The sequence below is a fragment of the Lathyrus oleraceus genome, chromosome 2 (assembly GCF_024323335.1).
Source record: "Lathyrus oleraceus cultivar Zhongwan6 chromosome 2, CAAS_Psat_ZW6_1.0, whole genome shotgun sequence".
NCBI classification, from domain to species: Eukaryota; Viridiplantae; Streptophyta; class Magnoliopsida; order Fabales; family Fabaceae; genus Lathyrus; species Lathyrus oleraceus.
Genome location: NC_066580.1, coordinates 109,352,645 through 109,375,820, shown reverse-complemented (window position 1 = coordinate 109,375,820; position 23,176 = coordinate 109,352,645). Strand labels below are relative to the sequence as shown.

The following is a 23,176-nucleotide window of genomic DNA, read 5'->3' as shown; positions in this document are numbered from 1 at the left end:
CAACTTTAGCAGGATCAACAGAGATCCCACCACTCGAAATCACATGGCCAAGGAAACTCACTTCCTTCAACCAGAACTCACATTTAGATAACTTTGCATATAATTTCTTTTCTCTTAACACCTGCAAAACAATTCTCAGATGTCCTGCATGCTCTTCTTCCGTCTTAGAATATATCAATATATCATCTATGAACACCACAACAAAATCATCAAGGTACGGATGAAATATACGATTCATATATTCCATAAACACACCTGGAGCATTAGATACACCGAACGGCATCACAGTGTATTCATAATGACCATACCTCGTACGGAAAGCAGTCTTCGCAATATCATCTGACTTCACTCGGATCTGATGATAACCCGATCGCAAATCAATCTTATTGAAAACATGAGCTCCAACCAACTGGTCCATCAAATCATCAATCCTCGGCAATGGATACCGATTCTTGATAGTCACCTTATTCAACTGCCGATAATCGACACACAACCTCATCGTACCTTCTTTCTTCTTCACTAACAATACTGGTGCACCCCAAGGAGAAACACTTGGACGCACAAACTTCTTCTCAAGCAATTCTTCAAGTTGCTTCTTCAGTTCAACTAATTCAGTTGCCGACATTCTATAAGGAGACATCGACACTGGACTCGTACCTGGTACTAAGTCAATGGCAAATTCGACTTCACGTTCTGGAGGTAAATCACTTACATCCTCCGGAAACACATCCTGAAATTCACAGACAACAGGCAAATCTACACTCACTACTTTCTTATCCGCTTGTAGAGACGCAAATAAAGCGAATACCTGAGCTTCATCTTTCACAAAATCCCCTATCTGCCTAGCAGATAGAAATCTTGCCTCATCATTCTCACCAACTTCAGAGAACCGCACCGTCTTCCTATAGCAGTCGATGAACACGCCATAGAATCCTAGCCAATTCATTCCCAGAATAATATCAATTTGGTGCAAGGGTAAGCACACCAAATCAACCACGAACTCTCTCTCGAAGATCGTCAGATGACAACCTCGACAAACAACAGAAGTCTTCACAGAACCATTAGCAGGAGTATCTATCACCATACTTCCGCCTAGGGACGACATAATCACACCAATCCTGGTCGCACACTCATACGAAATGAACGAATGAGTAGCACCAGTGTCAACAATAGCAAGCAATTCAACATTATTAATCAAGCAAGTACCTTTAATCAGATTATCTTCTTTAGGAGCTTCAGCCCCACTCAGAGCAAACACCCTACCAGTAGTATGAGCTGCAGTAGCCGCCTTCTTCGGTTTCGAGCACTGCGAACTGATATGGCCTTTCTCGCCACAATTAAAACATGTCGGACCAGCATCCTTACATTCAGTAACTCTATGACCAGTCTGACCGCATCGGAAACATCTCAGCACTCTCTTGGTACAGCTATCAGCACGGTGGCCTGGCTCGCCACACGTGAAACATTTACTAGCTATGGAAGATCCTCCCCCACTTGGCTTCTTCTCATCTACCACTTTCTGCTTACCCTTACCATTCGGAGATGCATAAGGACTACCACGATCCTTATTCTTCTTCTCACTAAGACTCTTGTAATGAGCAGTTCTAGCCTTGCTATCTTCATCAAATATCCGGCACTTATTAACCAGTGTAGGAAACCTACGAATCTCCTGGTAACCAATACCTTGTTTGATCTCGGGACGCAACCCGTTCTCAAACTTGACACACTTGGATTCCTCAGCATCAGCAGCATTATAATGAGGACAATACTGCACCAGCTCCTCAAACTTCGAAGCGTAATCAGCAACAGACATGTTACCCTGCTTCAGTTCTAGAAATTCCATCTCCTTCTTACATCGCACATCAGCAGGAAAATATTCTTCTCCTTTTTCTCGACCTTCCTGGTTTTCAGATTCCTCTGGTTCCTTTACTTCATCCGTGGGTTTGGTACATTCCTTAGAAGTTTCGGGTTCACTCAATCTAGGGTTTGGTGGCTCATCATAAGCGTTCCCACTTTGTAGGGTAATTGTAACACCCTTCTACCCCAAACGACATATTTAAAGAATTTATCAGAGTACAACATGTAGAAGAGTTTACATTTCATTCAACTTAACACTCATCACTTTACAACATAAAAATATTTCATTTATTTTAATAAAACTTCGCAGCGGACAACAACACAATTAACGATTTATAAAAATGTTTCAACAAAACATATCAATAATTTAGTCTTCATACACAACTTAAATAATAATATAATCTCTATTGAATCCCATAACCCCGGTGTCACATGACCAGAGCATTGACTCGACTCTGTAGAATAACTCTACACTTATTCTTCACCTCAACAAAAGCTACTCCTCATTATCTGCACATTGCTCATCATAGATGAACATAAACACATGCAGAAGGGGTGAGAATTACATTATTAAACAATAATATAACGACAGAAATATAAACATAAATATATTTCACATATGCCAACACAGCTCATCATAATCATCATAATCAACATACTCATGAACATCAAGAAAACAACATATCAAATGCAATGCACACACCCATGCATGACTCAACACGACTCGGTATACCCATTTTGTGACCAACTACAGGATCACCACTCCCAGATTCATCACCATAGAATCCGAGTTCCCCGCAAGGAACCAAGCCTCTCCACAAGCCCGGAGTCAACAACATCATTGGAACTCAGTCCGTTCATCACTAGGCATCGGCCTTTCATGAATGCATGCACACCAACCATGCATCATAATCAACATAGCAACAACAGTATCATATAGTCATGTTATCATCATCATTAATAGCATGACATACAACTCAACAAAACAACAACAACATTACAACGATATCACATCTAGGGGTTTAAAACGCGAAAGCTGTTCGTCAAACTGATATGGCGAACGCCATTAGGCTAATGGTGAACGCCATTAGCGTTAAACGCTCCTATTCTGGAAAAACTGTCTGTCAAACTGATATGGCGAACGCCGTTAGGCTAATGGTGAACGCCATTAGCGTTAAACGCTCTTATTCTGAAAACTGTCTGTCAAACTGATATGGCGAACGCCGTTAGGCTAATGGTGAACGCCATTAGCGTTAAACGCTCTTATTCTGGAAAAAGGCCCAAATGGCGAGCGCCAAAGGCATAATGGCGAACGTCATTTGGCTGTTATGTGCATAAACAAGATTTTAAGCGCAGAAACAGTGGACGCGCGGCTTCTAAGCCTACAACCCAATATCAACATTTACAATCATACATACACAACATACTTCGATTACAATGTATATAACGCCACCATACTCACAGATCGGACAATTTCTCTCAAAAACCACAACTTTCCCAATCTCCCTAAATTCCCCAAATTTATCAACAACCCAATCCTATATCATGTAATTGCTCGCATATTATCGTTTAATAAGGTTCAGACCCCTTACCTCTTTGGATTGAAGGAAGCTCTGAGCAATCTTTGGTCTTTTCCTCTTCCTTCTCTTTCTCTTCAGCGCTTCTCCCTTTTCTGACTCTGAGGCAAAATACGTGAAAATGAAAACCTTCAGTTATCTCCTTTGGCCTCTTTTACCCAATTCCACTTTTACCCTTCCACTCTTCATATTCCAATTATATTATTTATTTAATTATTATTAACATAAATAATATCTATAATAATAATAATAATAATAATCCAATAATTCAACTTTATTTAATTAAATTAATAAAATACTATTAACTCAATTAAATAATTCTCTTATTTTAATCGGGGTGTTACAGTAATGGCATTGGCTTGTCCTCTCGGATTTTGTTGAGGTTGTCCAGGGAATTGTTCTCCAGGTGTAGTCTGAGGGGCTTGGTTTAAAGCTACCTGAGAGATCTGGGTTTCAAGCATCTTGGTATGAGTAACTATTTGGTCAACCTTGGTTCCTAACTGAGTAATCAATTTGTTAACATGAATGTTTTGGTTCATGAACTCCTTGTTTTGTTGGGTTTGAGCGGTGATAAAATTTTCCATAATTTTCTCAAGGCTCGGCTTTGATGGTACAAGTTGTATAGGTTGATTTGATCTAGGGGCTTGATAACTAGGTCTCGGAGGTGCATTATTTTGAATAGGGTTATTATTTTTATAGGAGAAGTTCGGGTGATTCCTCCGTCCAGGGTTATAGGTATTCGAGTATGGGTTCCCTTGGGTGTAGTTCACTTGCTCATAGTGGGTTTCATTTAATAGACTGCATTCTGCAGATTGGTATCCTTTGGTTCCACATATCTCACAATCCGACGAAACTGCGGCTACAGTATTCGGGTTTATGCACATATGCTCGACTTTGAGGGCTAATGTGTCCATTTTAGCTTGCATCATGTCTATAGAGCTTAGTTCATGCACTCCTCCTTGGGCTTCCTTCTTCTCAACTGTCGCTCGTTCGACTCCCCATGATTGATGGTTTTGAGCCATATCTTCGATGAGGGCACTAACTTCAGGATAAGGTTTGTTCATCAGAGCACCGCCTGCGGCAGCGTCGATGGTCATCTTTGTGTTGTAATGAAGTCCATTATAGAAGGTTTGAATGATTAACCAATTTTCTAAACCATGATGTGGGCATGCTCGTAACAACTCTTTATATCTCTCCCAAGCTTCGAACAACGATTCTCCTTGGTTTTGGGTAAATCTAGTTATATGGTTTCGAAGAACGGCGGTCTTACTCGTGGGAAAATATCTAGCAAGAAATACTCTTCTAAGGTTATCCCAAGTCGTAATGGAATTGGATGGAAGGGAATCTAACCATGATAGGGCTTTATCTCTGAGGGAAAAAGGAAATAATCTTAAACGTATTGCCTCAGGAGAAGCTCGATTGGTTTTAAAAGTGTCTGCTAATTGAAGAAATATTTTTAAATGTTGGTTTGGGTTCTCAGTAGCGAGACCTGCGAATTGTCTTTGTTGCACTAGTTGCAACAAGGATGGTTTAAGTTCAAAATTATTAGCTGGGATGGTTGGGTTTACTATACTAGAACTAGGTTCTTCATTTGATGGTTGAGCGAAATCCTTAAGAGGTCTTTGGTTTTAATCATCGGTCATAGCTCTCTTAATTCTATGAAAGAATAAACGTGCGCGAGCGTAACGTTCAGGTTCCGCAAGAGGGTATACTAAGCTTAAACTTCTGGTGCTGCGAGTTCTTCGAATTGACCGGCGGGAAATAGCCTAAGTCTAAACGATATGACAACAGGAAAATGAAATTTGACGAAATTGGTCCCCGGCAACGGCGCCAAAAACTTGATGCGGTGTTTCGCAAGTATACGAACGTGTCAGAGTAATATAAAAGATTGTCGAATCCATAGAGACCAAGTGTCAATCTATCGTTATCTATTGTTATGGTGTTTATCAAAGGCAATCAAAATAGGTGTTTTTGGAGTGTGCAATGAAAAGTAAAGTGTTGAATAAAGATTAATTAATAAAGACAGGGTCGAATGTAATTCACGTAATCAATTAATAATCCAAGTACTTGCTAATAGAGCTACTTATGGGCAATGTTTCCTACTTTGAAAAGAACTAATTTAACAGGAACTGTCGCTTTCGCGTATTTAGAACCGAGTTGTACCCCCTAATCAAACCCTCTTATTGTCACTTATAAAAAGGTGCGCATTGCGTTAGAGTAGTAAACCTATTTTTAAGAAATATAGTATCTTGACTAAGTTGAAAAGTATTATAACCTGGATTTCTTAACCAAGAGAGGTTCTCACGAACCAGACTCTAAACTTATAAACGCATCCGAAAATAGTTTTAAAATCTCTTTTCTTCTTAAGTTAAAAACTCCTAATGAACTAAACAAAGCGCTTTCGCTGTTTTTGAAATAGTTAAAAACAATTAAGTTTAGATAGACGTTGGACGGCTTTCGATCTTACCCAACGGAATTGAAGTGCGGGAAAACTTAAGTTGAAAGTTAAAATAACCCTTAAGTATTTCTACGAACAATTGTACGGATTATCGGTTCAATTACGATTCTTACATTCTAACCTTATAGATTTAGTTAGACATGGTAAAGTAAAAGTGCATTAATTTAAATAAAAGTAGTGCGAGTGCGGAAAGTAAATAAAAGTAGTGCGAGTGCGAGGAAATAAATAATTTAAAGCGAGTGCGAGAAATAAATAATTTAAAGCGAGTGCGAGGAAATAAATAATTTAAAGCGAGTGCGAGGAAATAAATAATTTAAAGCGAGTGCGGGAAAATAAATAAAGTAAAGCGAGTACGGGAAAATAAATAAAGTAAAGCGAGTGCGGGAAAATAAATAATTTAAAGCGAGTGCGGGAAAATAAATAAAGTAAAGACAAGTAATAAAAACCTGCTCCAATCGGAGGGTTGAATAAATTGCAAAGCGGAAATGAAAATGGCGGCAGGATTAACTTCCTTCCAAAGTGCTCCAAACTCGATTACAGACTCTATCACAGACTTGATTACACAATTGTGGTAACACTCCAATGCGAAGCGGTTACCACTTTATAATACTTAATATATGCCTAAGTGAAACAAAGTTGCTCTGAGTTTGCCTCTGTTCTAAGTTTGGATGATTGTAAAAGTGATTTCGAGTTTCTATTTATAAGCAAGTAAAAAGATGGAAATGACAAGGATGCCCTTCAACTTGAAAATGGGAGGGAAAACTTTTCCTCTTGTGGCGCCCGCCACAAGGCCAATCTGAGGCGCCTTAGTGGAAGTAGTGGGGAATGTGGTAGTTGAGGGAAGTTGAGCTTGGACACGTCATGGCAGGGTCTATGGCGCCAGCCATGGGGTAGGCCACATGTACAAAATGCTGAATTTTAGGGTTTTTAGCTCTTTTTCACTCCTTTTCTCGATCGGGGCTCCGATTAAAGTAAAAACCTGAAAACAAAGGAAAACATAGCAATAACACAACAAAATAACAATAAAACAACTAGAATGCATGTGAAATCGGAGTCGAAAATACGGTAAATTTCAGTGTTATCAACGCCCTATAGGGATCATAAAATCAGTAACAATAAGTCCTGTTTGAAGAGACTCATACAGAGAACGTCTGGAAATAATACCGGGAGCGGGAGATTCAATTAACCGAGATTCCGAAGTTGAAATTTCTCCTCGGCCGTCAATAGGTTTAACTAAGGCATTTACAACACGACCCAAACAACCCTCGCTTACTAGTATTTGAGCAATTCTTCCTGTTTCTTTTACGGAACTTCCCTATTGTATCATCAAACCATCACCCATTAATACAACAACAACATTTTTTATTCCAAATTCAAAGTAATGCCTACGATACCCTCTTTAAATTCTACTAATTCACATGCCATTACTTCATCAAGACCATAAATACGAGCAATGTCATCGCCTACTTGAAGTACGATACCTGTATTTACAATTTTTACTTTGGTATTATATTGCTTAACACGTTTACGGATAATTTGACTAATTTCATCTGCACGACTGATTACCATGAATATTTCTAAATTTGATTCTTTTTCAAAGAAAAACAAAAATAAGTCCTCCTCATACTCTCTATTATAGTAGAACAACTAATCAGTTCTATAGTAGAACAACTAATCAATTATTTTTTGCTTTCATCGACCCAAACATGCCAATAGTAGCACCAACCGTACTTAAATGTAACTCGTTGTTTAAGCAGCTATTCAGAGTTCCCAAAGCTCATTGTAATGCTTGTTGTAAAACACTTTGTTGGACTTGTTTAATCGCCCTTTGTTGTTCAAAATGAATGGTTTTATTTTTGTCATTTTTGAATTGTTCCAAAATTGTATACATTGAGTTAATTCAATTCAATTTTTCTCGTTCTATCTCGGCATAACCATTCACTCGAAATCGATCTGCTTCCATTTCTACTTTCCTTAAACGGGCCCATGCTTTTTCCAGCTGTTCAATGGCGGTTTCCCGCAGTTCTTCTGAATTTCGAATAATTCTCAAGATTCTTTGTTTTCAATTATCTAATAAATGACTTAATGAAAGTAGATTCACTTTCCATTCATTTCAAAATGTATATGATCTCTTCCCGAACCAAACATGAATCTTTCAATTCATTTGGCTCTCACACTCAATTCCTTATAGGAGATTTCCCCATATTATGGAATGAGCCTATCCTTTTTTCTCTATTTCTAAAAATATTGAAAATGATTATCAACATAAGACCCAAATATTGGGAGGACTCTTCTGACCAAACAAATAATTGTCAGCAAAGTTATTTTTTTCTTGAAATCCAAAGAATTCTGATTAATTTATATGTAGGTCATCAATTCTGCATTATAGAAAAGTAGAAACGCAAGCGTTAACACTACGCCAAAAACTGGAATAGACAGCGCACCTTAGAGGGCGCTTTATTACAGAAGCGCTCTCTAAAGTGAAGCAAAAAATAAGGAGCAATAGACAGCGCACTTTAGAGGGCGCTTTTGTAACAAAGCGCCCTCTAAGGTGAAGCGAAAAAATAAGGAGGAGATAGAGGGACAACAATACATGGCGCTTTTTAGAAAGCGCCCTCTAAGGTTACCCTTAGAGGGCGCTTTTAATAAAGCGCTGTTATAAGTCCATGTGCATTTCCAGCTTATAAAGCGCTTCTAGAAAGCCTTAGAGAGCGCTTTCATAAGCGCCCTCTTAGGCCCCCTTTAGAGGGCGCTTTTTTTCCACAAGCGCCCTCTAAGGTGAAACGAAAAAATAAGGAGGAGATAGAGGGACAACAATACATGGCGCGTTTTAGAAAGCGCCCTCTAAGGTTACCCTTAGAGGGCGCTTTTTAGAAAGCGCCCTCTAAGGTTACCCTTAGAGGGCGCTTTTAATAAAGCGCTGTTATAAGTCCATGTGCATTTCCAGCTTATAAAGCGCTTCTGGAAAGCCTTAGAGAGCGCTTTCATAAGCGCCCTCTTAGGCCCCCTTTAGAGGGCGCTTTTTTTCCACAAGCGCCCTCTAATGTCCCCTTTAGTAAACATTAAAATTATAACATACTGCGCGTTTTGTTATTTTCGTTCTTTTTCACGTTAGGGTTCTAAGGCGTTTTCCTTCCACCTCTGTTAGATCTACATTATTACTGCGCGTTTCCTCCTTCTACCAATCAAAGGTACACGCTTTTCCCAATTTCTGTTTTATGTTATTTCTTTGTTTTAGCTTTGCCCAATTTCTGTTTTACATTATTACTGCGCGTTTCCTCCTTCTACGTTTGTTTCGACCATGATAGCGCATGCAATAGGAAATTGACGGTTGGTTTTTAGTGACCATGATAGCGCATGCAATGGGACTACATTACCCAGTAGTTAGGGTTATACGACCGATGAACATATGATTTTGTGTCAATACCAATATCATTAGAAGCCTAGGTCCGAATGTGTTTGAACTCTTCTGAAATTGTTTTTTGTTTATTCTAATTAGTAATGGATAATACATGGATGTCTTCCAATCGATTGTCGAGAGAGTACGAGAATGGGGTATCAGAATTCGTTAAGTTTGCCGTTGCGCACGCCGAAGACCCCAGTAGAATGATATGTCCTTGCTTGGGTTGTTGTTATGGGAAACGGGTTGACGCAGTTCAGTTGACATCGCATCTAATGAGGCATGGAATTGATCGAAGTTATACATGTTGGAATTTGCATGGTGAGAAAAGTAACGAGAATGTTGAACCGGGGGATAGTACGACCTATGCCTCAAACTATAGTGGCGCAGATACATACGATTGTGATCGAGTTGAAGAGATTGCAGAAGCACTTGAAGGAGATCTTAAGGATTGTCCCGAAATGTTTGAGAGGTTGGTAAGTGATGCAGAGAAACCTTTGTATGATGGTTGCACTAAATTCACAAGATTGTCTGCGGTATTAAAGTTGTACAACTTAAAGGCGGGCAATGGGTGGTCGGATAAAAGTTTCACAGAGTTATTAGCCCTTTTGAAAGATATGCTTCCTGAGGATAATGTTCTTCCCAATCGAACATATGAGACCAAAAAGATGTTGTGCTCTATTGGCATGAGCTATGATAAGATACATGCATGTCCAAACGATTGCGTTTTGTTTCGAAATGAGTATGCATCGTTAAATGAGTGTCCTAAATGCGGTGTCTCGCGATATAAGAACAAGTTGTCTCCAGCAAAAGTCTTGTGGTATTTTCCTGTTATTCCGAGATTTAGACGCATGTTTCATAGTGAAACCGATTCAAGACACTTGACCTGGCATGCAGATGAAAGAATTATAGATGGAAAGTATCGACATCCGGCAGATTCACCACAGTGGTTGAAAATTGATAATGATTATCCTGAATTTGGAGAAGAATCAAGAAACCTTTGCTTGGCATTATCTACTGATGGAATGAACCCACACGGTATCCAGAGTATCTCACACAGTACATGGCCTGTGATTATTATGATTTATAACCTACCTCCATGGCTATGTATGAAGCGTAAGTACATGATGTTGTCTATGTTGATTTCTGGACCTAAACAACCAAGGAATGACATAGACGTGTACTGGAAGCCCTTAATCGAAGATTTAAAGATTTTGTGGGAGACCGGTGTGGAGGTTTATGATGGATATAGGAAAGAAAGTTTCAACTTGAGGGCGATGTTGTTTGGCACAATTAATGATTTTCCAGCATACGGAAATCTATCAGGGTATAGCATAAAAGGTCAATGTGCGTGTCCTATTTGTGAAGATAAAACAGATTGGAAGCACTTGGAGTTTGGTCAAAAGAATGTCTTTCTCGGTCATCGGAGATTCTTAAATTCAAATCATCACTACCGTGGATGGAGAAAGGCGTTCAATGGAGAGACAGAACAAGGCAGAGCTCCACCTGTATTGACGGGTGATCAAATTTTTGAAAAGGTGAAAGATTTGGATACTCAGTTTGGCAAGCCTTTTGCCCACACACTTGTCAAAAGTGGGTGGAAGAAGAGGTCAGTTTTTTTTGAATTGCCGTATTGGAAGTCCTTGTATGTGAGACATTTTCTTGATGTTATGCATATTGAAAAAAATGTATTTGAAAGTGTTATTGGCACGTTACTCAATATACAAGGAAAGTCTAAGGATGGCCTTAAGGCAAGAAAGGACTTGATAGCGATGGGAATAAGAACTGAATTAGGACCCTTGAAGAAAGGAAAACGAACATATCTACCTCCTGCTGCTTATACTCTATCTAGAAAGGAGAAAAAAACATTGTGTAAGTTTCTAAGTGAAGTTAAAGTTCCAGAAGGGTACTCTTCAGATATTAGAAGACTTGTGTCTATGAAAGACCTCAAGTTAAAGAGTTTAAAGACCCATGATTGCCATGTTATAATGGAACATTTTCTCCCAATAGGTATACGTTCTATTCTTCCAGAAAAAGTAAGAAGCTCTATAACTAAGTTGTGTTCTTTCTTCAAGTCAATTTGCAGTAAGGTGATCAATCCTGCGATCTTACCAATGTTGCAAAAAGAAATCGTTATTACTTTGTGTGAGCTTGAAATGTTTTTTCCTCCATCATTTTTGACATAATGGTACATCTAGTTGTTCATCTTGTGAAAGAGACACAATTGTGTGGACCAGCTTATATGAGATGGATGTACCCTGTTGAACGTTATATGAAAATATTAAAAGGGTACGTGAAGAACCGAAGTCGACCAGAAGGTTGTATGGTTGAAAGATACATTGTTGAAGAAGCGATTGAGTTTTGTACTGAATATTTGTCTAATGTTCAGTCAATCGAACTCCCCAAGTCTCAGCTTGTCGAAAAGAAAGAAGGAAAAAATCTAATTGGAAATAAAATCGTGGCAGTATCAAGGGTCGAACGGGATCAAGTGCATTTGTATGTTTTGCACAATGAGAATGAGGTTGAGCCGTATGTTGAAATTCACAAGGATGTTCTCCGAGGTTTAAATCCCAATAGAAATGAAAATTGGATAGTACGAGAGCACAATCGATGTTTTATACCTTGGTTTAAGGATCATATTTATTCAAAGTATTATTCAGATCCCGCTTCAATAACAGAAAGGTTGAGATGCTTAGCATATGGTCCAAGTTTCCATGTTTTTTCTTATAGCGCATACGCGATTAATGGATACACATTTTATACCAAAGAACAAGATGATAAAAGTACTATGCAGAATAGTGGTGTCACCGTGGTAGCTGAAGCAATGCACATATCAAGTGTGAAGGACTTAAACCCCAAATTTGCAAATCTGTCGTATTTTGGTGTTATCGAGCGCATTTGGGTGTTTGATTATGAGAAGTTTCAGATTCCTATATTTGGTTGCAAGTGGGTTGAAAATAATAACGGCATTCGAATGGATAAGTCAGGATTTTTGCAAGTGGATCTTAATAGGGTGGGATACAAAGATGAGTCTTTTATTCTAGCCTCTCAAGCTAGACAAGTGTTCTATGTCAATGATCCGAAAAGTACGAAATGGCCTATAGTTCTTTTTTCCAACAAAGTAATTGATGAAAACACTGGAGATCAAGGTGATATTGATGTTGAGATTGAATCGTTTACCAGAAATGATCAAGATGAGAATATTATATCAAATGATTCATATATTAGAAATGATCATAATGAGGGTATTTGGATCAATCCAACCGTCCGTGTTGTTAAGAGACATGTAGAACATATTCCGACCAAGAAAAGAAAGAGAACTTAGTGAAAAAGGTACAGGTCAAATGATTTTAATTGTTTTCTTTATTACATGTAAAATGACTTTTATGATTTTAATTGTTTTTACATTTGTCATCTGATTTTAATTGTTTTCTTTATTACAGGTAAAATGGCTATTATGAAGTCAATCATTCGTGCAAGAGACAAGGGTGTAAAATTTGAAGTACATTGGAGTGCTGAAGACCAACTAATTTTTTTTCATCAGGCTTGTGTCTCAATAGAGGATGGGTATCTACCTAAAGTTACTTTTGTAGTGGTCCAAAAGAGACATCACACCCGTCTCTTTCCTGTCAACCCCAAAGAGACCGATAGAAGTGGAAATATTATGCCAGGTTTTTTCAATATATTTCTCAACGCAGCTGGTATATATTATCATTTGAATTTATCACTTTTTGCTGATTTTGTTGTTCTAAATTGTCAAAGGAACCGTGGTAGACACCAGCATTTGTCACCCTAGGGAATTTGATTTTTACCTTAACAGCCATGCAGGAATTCAGGTAATATTAGCTATGTCATTTAACTTTATGCCATTGTTTACTATTTGTTGCTCAATCGCCTTTTGACAGTTCTGTGTTATTTGCATTTGGACGTGTTCTTTTTGCAGGGGACTAGTCGACCAACGCATTATCATGTGCTGTATGATGAAAATAAATTCACTGCAGACCAGCTACAGAGTTTGACCAATAACTTGTGTTACACGTAATGATATGATTTGCTTTTTTAATCTTAATTAATGTTTTCTAAACTTGTACTGTTTTCATTTAATTTTAGAAGCCTTCTGATACTATTTTTTTCCATTCAGTTATGCGAGGTGTACTCGATCTGTCTCAATAGGTTTGTTACTCGATTCCCTTTGCTTGTTTTTGTTTTAGGCTATACAAAACTTTAGTTTAACAAAAATGTTATCTTGTATGCAGTTCCTCCTGCCTATTATGCACACTTGCTATTATTCACCATGGGTGGATGGGCGTTATTTTGTTTAGTATTGGTTAGAACTACTAGACAGCTTTTGGATACAGTGGTCACTAGGTGTTGGTTGCTATATATCTTTCGAGACTAATAGTGTATAATCTCGATTCGTTATCGGGTGATTGGAGTAAATATCCGAGTATGAAGAAGACGGTTTGACGCGTAAGTGAAATTCCCCTAAATATTCGTGTGTATTTGTATATTTAATTATGTCTGCCAGATATTTCATCTAATTTGTTACTAAATCATGAATATGTTTTATTCTCTTAATTGTAGTACTTTGAGGAATACAAATCTTACTCAAGAGCTCATTTGGATGAAATGAAGGATGAATTGTGTCAATTCATTGTTGATCAAAGAATCATATAGCTAGGTTGTATATTGTTGTACATATATGTATGGAATGTTGTTGTTGTATGCTGTTGTTGTATATATGTTGTATATTGTTGTTGTACTTTTACTAAATCATGAATATGTTGTTGTATATTGTTGATCAAAGAATCATATATTAATGTTGTATATATGGAGGATTAATGTTGTATATAAATGGATTCATGTTGTATATATCAATGGATTAATGGTGTATAACATTGGATTAAAGGATGAAATCAATATGAATTTTACACTTTTGCAGCATTCGAACAGGTTACCAATTAAATATCCACTGTTTTTCAAACAAATTTTTTTAAAATAACTAACACTTTAGAGGGCGCTTTGTCCAGAAAGCGTCCTCTAAACACTTTACATTGACAACTTTAGAGGGCGCTTTTTCCTGAAAGCGCCCTCTAAACACTTTACATTGACAACTTTAGAGGGCGCTTTTTCCTGAAAGCGCCCTCTAAACACTTTACATTGACAACTTTAGAGGGCGCTTTTTCCAGAAAGCGCTCTCTAAGGTGTTCCTTTATGGACCACTCCAGAGGGCGCTTTTTCCTGAAAGCGCACTATAATGTGGCCACTTTAGACAGCGCTTTCTCCAGGAAAACAAAGCGCTGTCTTTACCTATGCCAGTGCCACTTTAGAGGGCGCTTAAAAGCACTGTTATAGGCCAAAATAAGCGCCCTCTTTTCCCTTTTCTGGCGTAGTGTAAACAAAACACCTTTTTTCCTATTTTTCATCATAAAGAGAATTCAAGTCATTTTATCGACATGAGTGTTCTATATCAAAAAAATTATAATTTCCCTATTAACATAGTGGTAGAAAGAATACTAGACTGCATCAAAACTTCAAACTCGTTAGCTTTAACCATGGTAATGTTCCAAAATTCTTGGTTGATAGAGAATCAAAGTAGATTTACCAATGAATCGCAAAATGTTATGGTTCTTAACTACTTTTTTTCGTTATTTAGTAAGAAGTCATTTGCCGAATCATGCACATTTTTCTAGTTATAACAAAAAAAGTGCAATTGGGTGGATCCAATCTATTCTTTGAAATAAACAACTCGCGCACACTCCCTTTCCAAAAAAAAATCAACACACCAAGCACTACACTTAGATTTATTAGATTTGATGCTAAAATATCGGTATCAAACCCGAAACTTCCGTCGGTTATATTTTTCATATGATCGCATCTCCTCTTATGGATAGACTAATTTTCTTTCTATGATTCCAAGTTTTTTTTAATTTATTTTTGTATATGATAGTTTATTCTATAATCGAATTATTGAATATGAATATATCAACTTATTCTATTTTTCTTCTTACTAATAATGAATAGTAGTAAGAATAAAAATATACTAAGAAGACTATTTTATATTTTGAATTGGTTAGTTAATTGAAAGATTTCCTATAAGAATTATACTTCTTAGAAGTAAATACTTAGTTGTTTTCAACACTTTCTAAATAAAAGAAAGGGGGTCATTGGACTAAAGAAAGGGAATAAGGTAAATCTGTATGTTAATCCGAATGGAAAAAAAATTGTAGGAGTCAAATAGAAATAAAATTAGCAAGAGCAGCAACAAAAATCCATGGAAAAAACAATATGTATTTTTTTATAAATATTAAAAAAAAGGATTGGCAAATAAAAGCGCTAATGCTACAACCAACCCATAAATAGTTAAAGCTTCCATAAAAGCCAGACTAATTAATAAAGTACCCTGTATTTTATCCTCTGCTTCCGGTTGTCTTGCAATCCCTTCTACAGCTTACCCTGCAGTTGTGCCTTGACCAACTCTAGGTCCAATAGAAGCAAGCCCGACGACCAACCCAACAACGATAACAGAAGCAGCAACAATCAATGGATTAATGATAAGTTTCTCCTATTCCAAATAAAATTAAGAAATAGTTAATAATATAATCAACAAAAAATATATGAATTAATTATTTCATTCTTCATAGTTATCTTTCTCTAAAAACGGGATAGGTCTTATCTATGGTCATTGGAGCCTCCTAAAAAGATATATTAAATTCATCGAGTTATCCAAAGAATCAAAACAAACAGTTATTAAAGGAATACCTTGTCGGGTTTCTGTAAAATACTCGTTTGGCGGGGGCTTCCAAATACATCGTAAGTTAAACCCGTGTTGACAAATAACCAACCCGTAATGAATAGGGAGGGTATAGTAATGCTATGAATAATCTAGTATCGAATACTGGTAATAATATCAGCAAAATAACATTCTCCTGTGCTTCCAGACATGTCGAGCTCCACATATTCTTATTGAAGGAGAATAGCGATCCAAAACGCAACGTAATTTAAAATTTCTCCTTTAGTGATCCTTACGAATGGGAATGATCAGTGATAGAATCGTTACTTCTTGTGGCGATTGAAACCTTTGATGCAGATCTAAGGAGTGATCACGAACGTTGAATGGTGACAACACCTCTACTCAGTCCACACGAACAGATTCCTTCAATCTCAGTGCTAGCTGCTACGAATGAAGGCTTTGAGTGTGTGTGTGTGTGTGTGTGTGTGTGTGTGTAGGTGTGTGTGTGTGTGTGTGTGTGTGTGTGTGTGTGTGTGTGTGTGTGTGTGTGTGTGTGTGTGTGTGTGTATGTGTGTGTGTGTGTGTGTGTGTGTGTGTGAGAGAGAGAGAGAGAGAGAGAGAGAGAGAAATGAAATTTCATATGCACAAATGCTTCTGCGCAAGGGTTCTATTTATAGAACCACTTGTGTAGGTTGTAAGCTAAAAAGCCCACTTAAGTGTATGTGACCCATATCTTATGATATACCAAAATCACTTAACCACGTGGTACCTTACCATATTTAGTATTCTACTTAAGTGCACCGTACCTTACGATGTTCTACAATTCACTTAAGTGCACCGTACCTTACGGTGTTCCTTATTTACTCTATCTCTCATCAATCCTTCCTTTTGTGTGTGACCCTGTAGGTTCTCGCGACATTCGTAATTATATTAAATCACGTATTTAATATGATAAATAGTGAGCGGTATCTAGCAACACATCATTACTACCCAAAACACGAAAATGTCATGTGATCTGACAAATCCTTTTGTGATAATACTTATGTGTACAATTACCCTTTTGCCCTTATGTCTATATTGAACACAAGGCATAAACCATGTCATCCTTGTCCAGTTCAATATTGGGCCCGTAGATATTTATCCTGTTACGCATGATGTGCAAATTTCATCTAGGTCACTCATGTCCCTCAGCATGCTTCATGGAGTACCCATCAATTGTCTTTATGGTCATCCAGTTACGGACAATGTTTGATCAACAATAAGGCACTCGACTCTACATCTAGGGTCCATAGTGGTTTCAGGTCAAAGGGTGGTATATAACATTATCACCATGAGAATAACTTATGACATTTTGCATAACATTCTATATAGTATTCTCATAGCGGGTCAATCCAGTAAAAATATTACTCTTAATATTCATACTTATGTTTAAGACTTGATAACTCCTTATCCATGATCCATTAGATGTGATCATCAGTCTATATACATAATAGTCTTAATGCTTTAATGTTATCCTATTTCACAACAAAGCTCGACTACAGATACTTTAAGAATAATGTCCTTATGTTTAATGGGATCTCATGATTAAGTCACATTTGATACATTAAACGGACTAGCTATTCTAGGGAATTTATTAAACAAACATAATAAAGAAAAAGCCTTTTATTATTAATAAATAATTCGATACAAGTACCAAAATTATTGGCCTCTATGTCTTACACCAACACTTATATAGTCAAAGGGGGATCGATTCCATAAAAGATCAGACCAGTAAGTAGAAATTTACTAAAATTGAATTTTTGTGTTACGATCATCAATGGAGTACCAAGGGTCTCTTTCGAGTAGATGCAATCAGTATAGCTATCCTTCTTGGAACACAACAACGAAATTTCACAATCAGTGACCAGATCAAGTACTACAAAATAAAATTTGTTTTTTTCCTGGTTGTTTGTTTCGATGTATTGAATCGAAAATTCCTCTAAGTTTAAGACTATAATAAGATAAGGGTTCTTTCCATTGATTATTAGCTTCAGATATAATCTTGATTTCTATTACTAGTTTTATAAAGAATTCTTACTGGCGAGCTATGACAATTACACCTATCAAAGAAACTAAAAGAATTATTGAAATTAGTTCAAATAGAAGAAAAACTCTGTTGATAAATGAATTCCAATTTGTTGATTAGTACTTATCAAATCTTGCTTAATAATCTGATTTGGTCTTGTAGTCCAAATAATTCCGTACCATGATGTATCTGAAATAATAGTTATTAGTGAAACAAAAATACTTGTACAAACTATCAAAGTCATTCCATCCTCTATGATCCAAAGATTCAAATCTTGGTAATATTCAGAACTCTTCATCAATATCACAACAAATATGATTAAAATGTTAATAGCTCCCACGCAAATAAGTAGTTGTGATGCAGCTACAAAATGAGAGGCTGCTAAAATATATAATAAATATATACAAACCAGAATCAGTCTCAACGAAAAAGTAGAAAAAATGGGGTTGGTAAGCAATACTAATCCTAAACTTCCTAATAGAAGACCCGGTCCCAGAAAGACTAAAAGAAAATCATGCAGCGTTTCATGCAGATCCATTATATGTAAAAAAAAAAAGACAAAGAAATAGAAATTTCGTGACCTTATTTATATGACCAGGATTTTTTTTTATATGCTTCAACTTTTCTTTGCATTGAAAAACCTAAGTATTTTAAATTGATATAGTTAGGGTTACATAATCAATGTCATTCCACTCTTTATACGAAAGAGTAGTTTGAAACGATATTAAAACTAAAGTATAAATGTAGATAGAACATATATAACATTGAAAATCTTATTGAAATTCAATAAGATTTTCAATTTCAATAATATATATTGATATATTCTATTTAAGAGTATACTTCTCTAATAATTATAGAATATTCCTAATCTGATATCGACTAGATTATTCATTTTTTATACAATTTTTGAAAACATTTTATTTTGATTATTTTATTTATATATTCTATATATTATCGATTTATATATAGAATATTATTTTTTTAATTTTTTTTAAGAATTGTATTTAATTATAAAAAGTTGTCTTTTTTTTATTTGAATTATTCGAATTGTATAATCATCAATTATTGACATTGGTAAACGGCCCAAAGTGATTTGATTATAATTCAATTCATGAAGATCATAAGTTGAAAGTTCATATTCTTAAGTCATTGATAAAAAATTTGTTGGACAATACTCAATACAGTTACCACAAGAAATACAGATTCCGAGATCAATACTATAATTCAGCAATTGTTTCTTTTGAAGATCCGTTTCCATTTCCCAATCAACAATGGGTAAATCTATAGGACATACACGAACACATACTTCACAAGCAATGCATTTATCAAACTAAAAATGGAATCGACCGCGGGAACATTATGATGTGATTACTTTTTCATAAGGATGTTGAATAGTTACAGGTAAACAATTTGTGTGAGATAAGATAATCAAGAAACTTTGACCAATGTACTGTGCAACTCGTAGTGTTTGTTGACCATAATTCATGAACCCAATTACCATAAGGAACATAGCATAAATATCAATGAATAATATAGTTTTGTTTGATTTCTTTCTCTTATTTGAGACAAGTAATGAATATAAAAGACCCATCTTTCTTTTACAGCGAAAACAATTAAGACAAAAATCGGTAAAAGAAATTTCCATCCAAGATTTAATAATTGATCCATTCTTAGCCTAGGAAAAGACCATCTTGTTATGATAGAAACGAATAAGAAAAAAAATAGATTTTAGCTAATGTAATAAAGAGATCAATTGTAGTTCCAAAAACTCCGTATGTTTTATTTATTTCAAAAAATTCAGAAACAAATATGTACGGAATAGGAATATTTGAACCGCCCAAATAAAGAACTGTTACAAATAATGAAGAAATTAAAAGGTTTAAATAAGAAGCAACGTAATATAAACCAAATTGAATACCTGAATATTTTATTTGATAACTAGCTACTAACTCTTCTTTTGCTTCTGGAAAATCAAAAGGTAATCTTTCACATTCTGCTAGCGAAGAAATTAGAAAAATGATGAAACCCATAGGTTGACGCCACAAATTTCTAACCCCAAAAACCATATTTTGATTGCGCATCAACTATATCAACTGTACTTAAACTGTTAAATAATCCTAGTCGGTGATAACATTATTGTTCCCATCTCTATTGTAGAACCGTACATGAGATTTTCACCTCATACGACTCTTGGAAAGCCTTAAGTAAATCTAAGGACCGAGTCGATTATTTATCTCTTGATATATCCCTAAGATATAGAAGATGAAAATCTATCAAACGGTTTTGAATTAGACCAATTCAATTCTGACTGTTCTACAAATAACAAAATAAGAAAGAGAAATCTATTTTAATAAAAGATCCAATTAAGGCACTTCTGAATTGATCTCACCCCTAAAAAATAAACTTTGTTGAGTAATAACTAAATTCTTCAATAAAATACTCTTTTATAATTCTCAATAATCCTCATGATTTTGAATGACGAAAAATAATTACACATTCTTTTCTTAATTATTAATTATAATGTGTATTTGATCTGCATCAATATGGATATAATAAATCAAAAAAGAAAGAGAAATCTATTTTTCATTTTTGATTTATTATTATTTTTTCCTTCCTATTCTTCTTTTTTGTGCTATGAAAAAGGGACTTGCAAAATTTTTAAAGGATTTTTCCGTTCCTGATAGTAATTTATTTAGTGAGTGGATGGAAGCATACTCTAGATCGGAGTTATGGGGAGTACTGCTTTCTTTTTTCTACCAACTTAAAGCCCCAATTAGTATTCTTTTTATATTCTACGTAAATTGTCTTTTGGATAATTTACAAAATCCGTGTTACTAATCCTTTGTGTATCTTGGTGTTTCTAACCATCCACTTTTTTTTTATTAATCCCCCTTATTTTTATATATCTATGAGAATTCATAAAAATGGTAACTAAAACTCAATAAGGTTGATCTTTTGAGACCGCTTCAAAACATGATGACAAATTATCCAATCTTGGGTTAAATGACCTCTTTTGTTTATAATTTTATTTCATTCATATACATAGAAAATGAGACTCCATATTTTTACTTCTCTTTCACTCAAATGATCATACTATCTACTAACTAGAAGTAATAAAGTATTTTGAAATTAGATTAAATAGAAGTTGTTTTATTTCACTCATATAACTATCTAATTTAGTTCTTCAATCAGAGTTATGAAAAAGAAAATAAGGATAATGAAGGTATCTATTCCATTTATTAGCCTCCTTTACTATATAGTACTATATAGAAATATAGTACTATAAAGAGAGGAGCATAGTAATAGCATCGGATAGCTTTTTCGGTTTCAACGAATCACACGTAGAGATATTGATAAGACACATAGAGTTAATGGTATTTCATAACTAATCGATTGAGCAGTAACTCATAGACCATCCAAAAAGGAATATTTACTATTTGAGCCATATCCTGACATAAGAAGTGCAATGGGAGTAATACTCGAAATATCAATCCATAAAAAAACACCTATATTGAAATCAGATAAACGAAGTTATAGCCAAAAGGAATGACTGAATAACTTATTAGAATGGATATGACAGATAGGGATGGTCCGATATTGAATAAATGAATATCTCCCCTAGATGGAATAAGATTTTCTTTGAATAATAGTTTTGTTCCGTCTGCTAGAGCTTGAAGAATTCCAAAAGGATCAGCATATTCAGGTCCATTACGTTGTTGTACCCCTGCAGACATTTCTCTTTCTAACCATATAATTGCTAGTACACTTAGTGTGATTCCCAAGACAAGAATCAAAATTGGTATAAGTATCCATAGAATTCCATAGACCTCTTTGAAATATTCCAATCCGGAAAAGGAGTTTATATCCTGTACTTTCGTTGTATCAATTATCATTTCAACAATCAACTTCTCCTATAATGATATCTATACTACCTAGTATTATCATAACATCAACCAATTTCATTCTTTTAACTAATTGAGGAAGAATTTGCAAATTAATAAAACCAGGTGGACGAATTTTCCATCTCCAAGGAAAACCATTATGATCTCCTATTAGAAAAATTCCTAATTCTCCCTTGGGGGCCTGAATTCTCACATAAAGTTCTTGTTTCGGCAAGTCAAAAGTAGGAGACGATTTTTTTACCAATGAATCAATATTCAAAATCATTCGATTCTGGATCCTTTTCTCTATCAAAGCCGCGAATTTCTAAATTTTCATAGGGCCCCCCCTGGAATTCCTTCCAAAGTCTGTTGAATTATTTGTATGGATTCCACCATTTCACCAATTCGAACTAAATAACGAGCTAACGAATCTCCTTCTTTTTTCCATTGAACTTCCTAATAAAATTCCTCATAACACTTATAACTATCAACTTTATGTAGATCCCATTGTATTCCGGAAGCCCAAAGCATCAGTCATGATAACCCCCAATTTATAAGTTCCTCTCTACCAACAACACCCACTCCTTCAATCGGTTCTAAAAAAATGGGATTTCGCGTAATAAGTTTTTGATATTCAATAACCCTTGTTAAAAAATAATTTCAAAAATCAAAACATTTATCGATCCAACCATAAGGTAGATCAATCGCTACTCCTCCAATACAAAAAAAATTATGCATCATTCTCATACTTGCCGCAACTTTGAATAGATCATATATTAATTCTCTTTCTCTAAAAATATAAAAAAAGGGGGTTTGTGCACCAATATCTGCCATAAAAGGTCCCAGTCATAGTAGATGAGAAGTTATACACTTAACTCTAACATAATTGCTCGTATATAGCTAGCTCTTTTAGGTACTTGAATATTTTCCAATTGTTCTGGTCCGTTTACAATTATTGCTTATGTGAACATAGTAGCTCAATAATGCCAACGTGTTACATAAGGCAAATATTGTATAATTGTTCGGTTTTCCGCTATTTTTCCATACCTCTGTGTAAATAACCCAATATTGGTTCACAATCAATAACATCTTCACCATCAAGAGTAACAATAAGTTAAAGAACACCATGCATCGATGGGTGTTAAGGCCTCATATTTACTATCATGAGATCTTTTCTTGTAGCTGGGATATTCATAAGTTTTTCC

General features: G+C 35.6%; 2 protein-coding genes, 1 non-coding gene and 1 pseudogene across 3 annotated transcripts in view; 1 reads left to right on the top strand and 3 right to left on the bottom strand.

The window, feature by feature from the left end:
* LOC127122124 (uncharacterized) overlaps positions 1 to 1,327 on the bottom strand; it is a 47,131-nt gene extending 45,804 nt beyond the window's left edge. Inside the window, exon 1 of the mRNA XM_051052515.1 lies at positions 172 to 1,327. Within this exon, the coding sequence (XP_050908472.1) occupies positions 172 to 1,105 (934 nt within the window). The 5' untranslated portion in view covers positions 1,106 to 1,327. The remainder of the gene's footprint in view (positions 1 to 171) is intronic.
* A 3,259-nt stretch (positions 1,328 to 4,586) lies between these two features.
* On the top strand, positions 4,587 to 4,693 carry LOC127125057 (small nucleolar RNA R71). The gene has a single exon (XR_007804522.1). It is a non-coding gene; the product is annotated as a small nucleolar RNA R71 (small nucleolar RNA).
* A 2,280-nt stretch (positions 4,694 to 6,973) lies between these two features.
* LOC127122123 (ATP synthase subunit alpha, chloroplastic-like) lies at positions 6,974 to 7,461 on the bottom strand. Its single transcript, XM_051052514.1, has 2 exons — positions 7,321 to 7,461; positions 6,974 to 7,207 (listed from the first exon to the last, which is right to left on the bottom strand). The coding sequence occupies exons 1-2, from the start codon at positions 7,459 to 7,461 to the stop codon at positions 6,974 to 6,976; spliced, it is 375 nt and encodes a 124-aa protein (XP_050908471.1).
* A 13,956-nt stretch (positions 7,462 to 21,417) lies between these two features.
* LOC127121192 (NAD(P)H-quinone oxidoreductase subunit 1, chloroplastic-like) lies at positions 21,418 to 22,009 on the bottom strand (annotated as a pseudogene).
* Positions 22,010 to 23,176: the final 1,167 nt, after the last annotated feature.

Coding starts and splice junctions, on each gene's coding strand:
- LOC127122123 (XM_051052514.1), bottom strand. CDS start 7,461: ATGGTAATCAGTCGTGCAGATGAAATTAGTCAAATTATCCGTAAACGT. Junction 7,208..7,320: donor GTATTTATGGTCTTGATGAA/GTAATGGCATGT, acceptor ATGATACAATAG/GGAAGTTCCGTAAAAGAAAC.